The sequence below is a fragment of the Silurus aristotelis genome (assembly GCF_946808225.1).
Source record: "Silurus aristotelis genome assembly, chromosome: 9".
NCBI lineage: Eukaryota > Metazoa > Chordata > Actinopteri > Siluriformes > Siluridae > Silurus > Silurus aristotelis.
In genome coordinates, this window is record NC_139582.1 from 3361532 (window position 1) to 3372176 (window position 10645).

The window sequence follows — 10645 nt, forward strand, 5'->3', positions numbered from 1 at the left end:
GTCCGCTGTTTATACCATATGAATTTCCCTTTAATGCCATTCATTCTTCTGCTGTTACACTGCTTACACTGTTCACTCTGCTCATGTTTGCACTGTCACTTTAGTTCACCTCTAATCTGCTGGTGTGTCAGCAATGTTTATAGAGTTCACACAAAAAATACACTCTTCCACATTATTACATCACAACCTGACTGTGTCTGTACACACCATATCTGTTTCATTTTTGTGTTCTTTTTATATACTGTATATCTATTTATTTATTCTCGGGATCGTTCTTCTATAATGTGAATTGCTTTACTTTAATTAAATAAAATCTCTGTGCTGCTGTAATATGTGAATTTCCCTCTGGGATGAATAAACACTCAATCAATACATCCATCCATACATACATAATCCACCCATCCATCCATTAGTACATTTGTCCATCCATCCATCAATGAATCCATCCATCCATCCATCCATCCATCCATCCATCCATCCATCCATCCATCTGTTGGTCAATCTGTTCCTCAGCCCATACATCCATCTGTCTGTCAGTCAATTCATCCATCAATCCGTCCATCTGTCTGTGCCTTACCATCCATTCATCTTTTCCTCCATGTATCCACCCACCCATCCATCAATCTATTTATCCATTCATCCGTCAGTCTATCTATCTATCTATCTATCTATCTATCTATCTATCTATCTATCTATCTATCTATCTATCTATCTATCTATCTATCTATCTATCTATCTATCTATCTATCTATCTATCTATCTATCTATCGTCCGTCCGTTCGTCCAGAAATCAATGAATCTATTCATCCATCCATCCATCCATCCATCCATCCAGAAATCAATGAATCTATTCATCCATCCATCCATCCATCCATCCATCCATCCATCCATCCATCCATCCATCCAACCATCTGTTCATCCATGCATCCACCCATCCATCAATCTATTTATCCATTCATCCATCAGTCTGTGCATCCACCTTCCACCTGCCCACCCATTTATCTATCTATCCAATCATCTGTCCATGAATCTTTCTATTCATCCATCCGTCCATCCATTCACCATATGTTAGATTTATTCATTTTAGATTTATAATTTGAGTGACCATCAGAAGCCCTATAAAACAAAACAAAAAAAGAGATGGTGGTTGTAGTTTCCAAAATTAAATCAGAGACAGAAGTATGTTCTTCAGCCCCTACATTGACAACTACTGTTACATTTCTACAGAGAAATAAAACTAAACAATATTCTCTTCTCTCAGATAAAACCTCTCAGTTATTTTAAGAATCGCATCACATTTTCGTTCGTTTGGTTTCGCTCTGTAATCATTAGTGGTGTTGTCAGCTGTCTACTTGCTTTCTCAAGAAACCAGTGAAGCCGATGATGATTTTTTTTTTCCTGGATGTTTTTATTTGAAACTATATGTCTGATGTAAGACTGGATATTGTGATATCGTTTCAAAAAACAGTTTTTGCATAATTCTTTTCTTTATGAACTGTATAGATTCCAACCTGCTCGTTCTCAATTCACTTCTATTTCGTTTGAAACTGTACTGCAGGTCTCGGCTACACAGCGGTCGTTGAATGAGAAAAATCTTCAGGTCTGTGAGGTGCTTTGCATAAAATTGTAATCAGGAGCACCTGAAACGCTCATACTGGCTCCTAGAACCTTGATTTTCGAACGTGCCATGGACCAAGTGGAAGACAAATTGCCCTCGAAAGGCATCGCAGCTTCCTGCTGTGAGTCACACATTAACATAGCAACTTCCTTCGGTGCGAAAAAAAAGCACACATGAATTAGCCGGGTTAATTAGCGGAACTGAAAGCCTATCATTACAGCCTGCTTGGACATCTGATCTGCTGATTTAAGTAAGGTACCGTACATTGGACGTGTGCGACACATTTAAAGCGCAGAACAAATCATTGGATTGTCAGTTTGTATTTTTGCTCCATCTCACTCTGCTTAGGTTTGATGAGATTTGAATATATATTGGGTGAAACTAATAAACCAGAGTAAAGGCAGCACCGGCTGCTTAGTTGTTTCTAAGTCAGCATTTCGCCGATGCTTTTTTTTTATACAACAGACGTCCGTTAAAAACGACAATGCTGATTTTTAAATGTGGCATTTGCATCTGTAGACGGCTGCCGTCGTTTCCCAGCGTCAGGCGCAATAAAGACTGATGGATAGGAAAGTAAAGATAAATTGGTTCGTGTGATAAAACCGTTTAATCGTCTCTACGCCATTTTACTCGTTTAACATAGCAAAGAGCTGCCTTCTTCTCCAAAATAAACCACGAGGAGGCAATCAGCATTTCTGCAATGATTTGTGGATGATGTTTTGAACCCTCTGATATTGACTGGTGGTACATTAAAAGCTCTGCTTCCTTTCCTCCTTCTCATAATCCTGGAATTGCTTTTGGCAGATGGTTAGACAATAAGTTCATCCAGTACAAAATAGAACCGATAGCTGATCTGTTTCAGCATAAGGGCAGTGGCAGTTCAGTAATTATGGCTCAGTGTTACTGATCATAGCACCATCCAGCACCATCATGTTGCTACCGTTGGGCCCCTTGAGCAAAACACTTAACCCTATCCGCTCCAGGGGTCTTGACAAGCTGGGATACTGTATGTGTAAATTTACAGGATGTGCATCAGTGGTTAAGGTTTAGGGTTACTGATCGGTAAGTCAGGGGTTCAAGTGCTGGAATCGACAAACTGCCATCCTTGGGGCCCTTGAGCAAGGCTCTTAGTCCTCCAGGGGTGCTGTATCATAACTGACCCAGCTTTCAAACATCGCTGGGATATGCGATTTCACTGTGCTGTGAAAATATGTGACGTACAAGTATAAAAGCAACTTTGGACACACATTCAAAGAGTTTTCTTTATTTTCATAAATTGTAGATTCACACTGAAGGCATCAAAACTATGAATTAACACATGTGGAATTATATATGGAATTATATACATAACAAAAAAGTGTGAAACAACTGAAAAATGTCATATTCTAGGTTCTTCAAAGTAGCCACCTTTTGCTTTGATTACTGCTTTGCACACTCTTGGCATTCTCTGGATGAGCTTCAAGAGGTAGTCACCTGAAATGGTCTTCCAACAGTCTTGAAGGAGTTCCCCGAGAGATGCTTGGCACTTGTTGGCCATTTTGCCTTCACTCTGCGGTCCAGCTCACCCCTAAACCATCTCGATTGGGTTCACGTCCTGTGACTGTGGAGGCCAGGTCATCTGGCGCAGCACCCCATCACTCTCCTTCTTGGTCAAATAGCCCTTGATGCCTTCAGTGTGACTCTACAATTTACATAGTCATGAAAATAAAGAAAACTCTTTGAATGAGAAGGTGTGTCCAAACTTTTGGTCTGTACTGTATATATCATTCAACAACTACTGTATAGTCGACTTTATTTAATAGGAAATAGATACCGGAGAAATATAGGCCAAAAAATGATCAAAAGTTGAAAAAGTATAGACATTTGTGCTGAATAGAAAAACATAAAAACTTGATACAAAAAAATAAATTAATAATAAACATAATACATATATATATATATATATATATATATATATATATATATATATATATATATATATATATATATATATATATATATATAAACTTAATATTTAATAAATAATATTAGTGATAAGAAAGGTTATAAACTATTCTTTTCTGCTATTATGTACTGTTATCGGGTATTTTGTTTACTAGTGATTACCATCATACAATTGAGTTTTAATAATTGCCACTGCCAACAAGCAGTTCCTGACTGCCTTCCCTTTAATCACTCCAAACTTAAAATAACCAAAATCCTTAGGGTTTGTTTTTTTTTGGTCAAAGCTATACTTCTACTTCTTCCAGCTTCTCAGATTAGGGGTTGCCACAGTGGATCCTCCATCTCCAAACCCCCATCCTCTACATCTTCCTTTTTTAAACCAACTACCTGCATGTCTTCCCTCACCACATCCATAAACATCGTGATCTGGCACGTTTTACGCTGGATGATCTTCCTAATGCAACCCTCCATGTTAATGCGGACTTGGGGAAGAGTGCACTGGCTTGTGCAACACTAATGACTGTGTTTTTTGGTCAAAGCCAAACCAGATTCATCACCGTCACCAATTTTTTGGGTGAATTACGCATCCGTTGCACGAAGAATACAAAAATAGCGGCACATTGTTCAGGGTCCGATTTTTCTTAGTGATTGCTTCAAACAGCTGGACAACACTGGCCTTATTCTTAAATGCCAAGGTGCCAGCTTTCATCACGTGTTCACACACCGGGCGGAAATCTGAGTTTTTCCGGAATGAACAAGACCAGAATAAACAACTCCGGTAGGAATTGGCAGCGCTTTGTCTTGCTGTCGCTCAGCAGGTATGCCTACACTGAGGAAGGGAACGATGAGAGTAGTCACAGTGGGGTTGAATCAGCTGAGCCTAGCAGTCTCCAGCCAGCGTGGGCAGCCTCTGCGAGTTATGGCACCTCTGGGAATAACGTTCATTCAAATGGATATGAAGGGGTGGATGGGGTGGGGTGTGGATTTGAGGGGGGGGGGGGGGGGGGTAGAAACCGGAAAGGCAGTAGAACAAAGACTGGCTCCATGGAGCGACTTCTCTGTGAATTCATCATCAGAAGTTGTCGCTTAGTCCGTCTCCACCTCACGCTTCATCTATCACGAGTTCGACAGAATCGTCAATAGACAGGGCAGACTTATTAAACCTGGATAATGCGAATATGAACGTTCCCCCTCGCACTGTGCATTTTCCTCCCTTTGCAGGCCCTCGTCCCATACGAGGGTTAGCACCATACTGACACCTTGTGGATGGAAAAAGAAGAAAAAACCCTTTGTATTGGGTGACACTGCGTCAAGTCTAAACCCACCACTTTTGAGGAAAAAAGAAATCAATCGATCGGCGACAGAATCCTGCGCAGAAGAACAAGTCGCACACGACACATCAACGTCGGCCAATAAGGATCAACCTGGGTGTCTCTGGATTTAGAGAAAGCCTAAGATAAGACTGACATTTTAAAGAGGGAAAAAAAAAAACTGCAATAAGAAGCCTAGTAGTGAGTCAGCATTAATGGCTTATTTCAAGAAACCAGGCTTTAACAGCATGAACGCTTTAAGAGGATAGTGTTCAGTGTTTAGCAGAAAACCTGTTATTTGCCTCTTCCTTTCTTCGAAAAAATTCCCGTTTATTGTTTAATGACGTAACAGGAATTTCCAAATCGTATCTTTTTTTGTTGCGCCAAAAATCTAAAAACTGCTTTTGTAATAACATTTTTATTACATGAAATATCAATGAATATCCACATATATATTATATTTGTGTATATTGTTCAATATTCGTCCCGAGGAACGCGTGTCGTATTGGAGGATATCTGATCAGTGAGGGAGGGGGGGTTGAATCTGTCTGATTAACGGTATTCGATTCGTGTCTCATTGTCTGCTCTCTCTTTCCGGAAAGAAGCGAGCGTCATCCGGACGTCAGCGATGAGTCACGTTAAATAATGCCTTTAGCTTCGGTGGGAAGTGCTGATGGGTCCAAACCGCACTGCTTCATCTGTACCGCGATGTCAAACAGGTAGTCATAACATTCACACCTGGGGAGAAGAAAAAAAAAAAAAAAGAAAGAAAGAGAAAGAAGGGAGAGATGGTTATACAGGGTGAGTGAGACAGTGAGAAAGAGACGCCAAGCTATCATCATCACATCACAGCCGTCACATCAGTCAGCATTTATTAGCATTATTATTTACTTTTATTAGAATTGTGCTTCTTGCTCAATATCTAATCACATCCATGCTGGCTGCAGTGATCACGGCCAAATCACGCTATATATATATATCTATATATCTATATATATCTATATCTATCTATCTATGCATATATCTATATCTATCTATCTATGCATATATATATATATATGCTGCTCCGTCCTCACACACTACACACTCTTTTATATGCTATAGAAGAAAAAGTTACCTAGTAATATTGAACAAAAATGTATTTAGCTATAGCCAAACTTACAGTATTTTTCGGACTATAAGCCGCTACTTTTTTCCCCACTCTTTGAACCCCGCGGCTTAAACAACGAAGCGGCTAATTTATGGATTTTCCCTGGGTTTTTCCCGGTTTCACAAACTTCACGCCAAAATCCTGAACCCCATAACATTAGAACAATGAAATTTCGAACGTTTTTCAGGTGAACCAATGAAATTCTTTATATTAAATCAGATGCGCTCCCACTGAATCGGGCCGCACCACATCATAAATATGGATGATGTTCCTCTGATGTTTGACCTGCCGCTCACTCGGACTGTCTACAGGAAATGTGAATCATTCGTCACGCTGAAAACAACCGGGCATGAAAAAACACTTCACCTGTGTTCTGAGCTGCACGGCATCAGGAGAAAAGATTCACCGATGGTGATTTTTAAACGCACGACGATGCCGAAAGAAAAACTCTCCAGAGAAATAGTTGTGAAAGGAAGGAGGAAGACAGTGAACAATGACTTTCTTGGTAGGCTACTGTTTAGATACAAGCCGTTGTAACAGACACTGTCTTTCATTAAAGCCTGTGTAAAGTTCATTAGTTTCAGTGCGGCTTATAGACAGGTGCGGCTTATAGACAGGTGCGGCTTATAGACAGGTGCGGCTTATTTATGTTCAAAATATAGATCTTTGTTAAATTCAGTGGGTGTGGCTTATATTTGGGTGCGTTTAATAGTCCGGAAATTACGGTAGCTATTAAATACCCAATACCTCAAACAATAGATATATAAAAAAAAAAGCATGTGAAAGAGAATTGAATATACCCGTTCTATAATAATCTGTTACGATGAATACAAAAGTCTTGCGAAATTCAATTTTCCTGTGTGTGTTTATATAAAGGATGGTGAGGTTCAGTGATTCGGCATAAAAGTAAACAATGTGAAGCGTCGGTTTTAAAAAGTGTGCCGTCGATTTGTACACATTTGCGATTTATTTACACAAAATTATTAGTAGATGCGCTATACTGCTATTATACAGAAAGTGACCGATTACCGGTGACCGATATTTGATATGTAGATTTAGGCGTGTCCTGAGAGTCATGTGGAATGGCAGAGGTAGAGCTGCGTCTTCCTGGAGACACAACAGGAAAAGAACGTCTGGTATTATTTCATCTTTTCCATCCCTTCACTAGAAGACCAAAACCTGTTCCAGCATGACAATGCACCTGTGCACAAAGCAAGCTCTATGAACATATGCTTCACATGGGTTGGACTAGAAGATCTTAAGAGGCCTGCTATAAACACTCATGTTGCTGAATGAGCACAAAATCTCCACAAAATCCAGTGGAACATCTCTTATCAGAAGAGTGGAGGCTTTGAAAAGCACATTGATCTTATGGTCAGATGTCCTCAAACTTTTCTCCATATAGTTTATAGCGGAGAGGTGGTAGCTCAGTGGATGAGGTGCTGGGTTACTGATCAGAAAGTCAGGCGGGGGTTCAAGCCCAGGTATTGCTATGCTGCCATGGGCCCTTGAGGAAGGCCCTTAACCCAGTGCTCCACAGGCGCTGTATCATTGCTGACCCTGCACTTTTGATGTAGATATTAGAAATATAAGCTATTCTATTCTCTATTCTCTTCTCTACAGCCATACATTGGATTTACAACAACTTTCAGAACGCTTTTATTGGTCTCCAAGTTTCGGAAACTACCCTACAACTATTTATCCAGGAATCTCAGCAGTGTCCTTGGAAGTGTTCCTTTAGAAGCTGCACTCTGCCAGGTTCGCTTTCCATTGGCAAGCGCTCGTCCTAATCAAACCTGATAGATGACTGATATATTCCAACAGCAGTGCCCTAATTATCACTAGAACTAGACAGAACTGGATAAAGGAGTTATTTCCTCCACCCCCCGCTGCTTGCGTAATTACCTCCAATCCTGACTAAACGACAACAGCACAACACTTCAGCAGCAACGTTTCCATTCAGGCTCTCGGTGGAACAAATTCTGTGCGAAAACTTGCACAGAAATGAGCAGTGGCGTTATATACGCGCTAATGCAGTGCGCTGGATGGTGTGGTGTCTCACATGGTCTTGGCTTTCTGCCAGCTCTCTCCCCACACGTAGACTCCGTGCCGTCTGACGAGGACGGCGCAGGAATCCGGGTATTCCTCCATGGCTCTGGCCATGCGCTCCTTCAGGTCCTTCTCCTCGGGGGTGTTCTCGATGATGGGCACCACCAGAGTCTCGTCGTACCTTGAAACACAAATGAGCAAAAAAAAACCCGAACAAATAAATAAATAAATTAATATCAAAGCCAACCTGCAGAAGTGACCATTTCAAATATTTTTCTTTGTTAATAGTGTGAATGCACAGGAAGTGGGATTCTCTTTGTATTTCAATTTACTCTTAGTCTACACGGATGAGTGCCGTCTGATATTTCAAGGTGATTCCTTTTAAATGAGTGAACTGCAGGCTGCACTGCTGGTTACAGTCTTCATTCTGTCCTCAATTCATCCAAGCTCAGTTCAGAATAGTGTTTAAATCGTTTTAGAACGTATGCATACATTATGACACTAAAGACAAGTCATAAAATAATCAAGTGATAAAAGATCACACACTGATCAGACATAACATTATGTGTGGTGAGGTGAAGAACACTGATGATCTCTTCATCATGGCACCTGTTAGTGGGTGGATTTATGTATTAGGCAGCAAGTGAACATTTTGAGCTCAAAGTTGATGTTTGAAGCAGGAAAAATTGGCGTAAGGATTTGAGCGAGTTTGACGAGGGCCAAATTGTGGCGTCTAGACGTCTGGGTCAGAGCGTCTCCAAACAACTCTTGTGCGCTGTTCCTGGTCTGCAGTGGTCTATGAAAAGTGCTCCAAGGAAGGAACAGTGGTGAACTGGCGACAGGGTCGCGGGCGGCCGAGGATCATTGATGCACGTGGTGAGTGAAGGCTGGTCCGTGTGGTCCGATCCAACAGACGAGCTCCTGTAGCTCAAACTGCTGAAGAAGTTCATGCTGGTAATGATCGACAGGTCACGACTGTTTTAGCAGCAAAAAGGGAACTAACCCAATATTTGGGAGGTGGCCAAAAAGTTATGCTTGATGTATGACACAAACACACACACACATTTACATTAAGTGGCTTTTAAGCACCTTAATCAGCAACCCAGGATTGACTATAGGAAGCTCGGATTTCTACGCCCACACACTCCACACCATCTCGGAGTATCCAATCTACCTGCTGGATTTTGTAAGGGACATTGTAAGACGCTGAAGAACACAAATAATAATGACACGGACATGGTGACCGGAGAATCTCAGGTCAACCCGAGCTCAGATTTGAAGTAGGAACCCGAACAGCGGTGGAACACCGACCCGACACGCTGTCCTTTTGTAGAGGCAAAACAAGTCTTTGCCTAAAAATATTTGCGCTGCGTTCAAATTGCAAATGGAGTTCCTGCCTGATTTCCGCGGCTTTGAAAGATAAAAACGGAACGCTGCCTCTGGGATTCTTTTGTTCTTTACCCATGTGACGTACAGCAGTCTTACAGAACGTGATCAAACAACGATGCGGTGGAGAAGTTCAATCCATGGAGCGTGCATTTGCACATTTAAGGCCGGAACTTCAAGACGTGCCACCAGCACAACTTCTGTTTGAAAAAGTGCTACTCCAGTGCGAGAGCCGCAGCTTTCCCACGAGACGCTGAAGGCAGTCTGTAATGGGCTGGAATGATGATTTACTGGCCTTGTGTGTCATTTCAGGACGGTTTGAAGCTTGATAGAAAAGCCTGCTTTAATCTAGGAGTATTATATAATGTGTCATTAGTAAGCAGATGACGAGAGACTCTGACTGCATTGTAGTTGCTTGTGATTTTGGACTCGCCTGAGATTAAAGAGCATGGGCTTTTCATAGCAGCAATCTTAAATCAAATCGATACGCAGTATACGAGCTGGTTATCAAAGAGTTTCTAGAAAAATGGTGATAACTGGACCTGTTCTGACCGTGTGCGTTACCACAGCGGAGATTTCATCAACGACAGCAAGTTACAACAAAAGAGAAAACGTGAAATCGCTGCAAGAAACTGGCCAAATCTGCCCCAGAGACATGAGACGCGACATCCGCCGATGCTGCAACCAGTCGTTTGAGGCGTTTCGAGCTGCACGGGAGCTTTGAGAGCGGAATAACTTTACAGGAAGACGACGAGAGATTGGGAAGACCTTCGACCCCCGAAAACATCGCCGTATTTTAAACCGTTGCGGAAATCTGGTGCGAATCGACTTCCAAGTCGTATTCCAGAAGTAGCAGGAACGCTATTCCTGTGCAAGGGGACTGTTTTGAAGGTGTGTAGATGTGGATAAATAAAGTATTTTCTTGTACTACTTTTTAAAACCACCTCGTGTAGCCTTCATCTTCTAATGTCACCAACATCAAAAGTGATTAGCTAACAACATCAAAAAAAACGTCTGCAGGCTCACCGAATGCCAATCAAACAGACTTCAAAGGATTTACATCAAAGTAGTAAAATGTATAATGATGTTAGCTTGTTTAATTACGTTCCGACATGTGAAAATGGAGCGTGATGAAATACAATCTGGTCAGGAGGGTCAGTGGTCTGTGATATGTAATTTAAAGGTCTT

At 41.3% G+C, this 10645-nt stretch overlaps 1 protein-coding gene across 1 annotated transcript in view; it reads right to left on the reverse strand.

Annotated features, from left to right (window-relative positions):
- Positions 1-1387: 1387 nt before the first annotated feature.
- Positions 1388-10645, reverse strand: part of apip (APAF1 interacting protein) — a 15307-nt gene continuing 6049 nt past the window's right edge. The window contains exons 6-9 of the mRNA XM_083550076.1: positions 8085-8252; positions 3981-5610; positions 2461-2673; positions 1388-2268 (exon numbers count right to left, since the gene is read on the reverse strand). Coding sequence (XP_083406202.1) covers positions 5511-5610; positions 8085-8252 — 268 coding nt within the window. The 3' untranslated portion in view covers positions 1388-2268; positions 2461-2673; positions 3981-5510. The remainder of the gene's footprint in view (positions 2269-2460; positions 2674-3980; positions 5611-8084; positions 8253-10645) is intronic.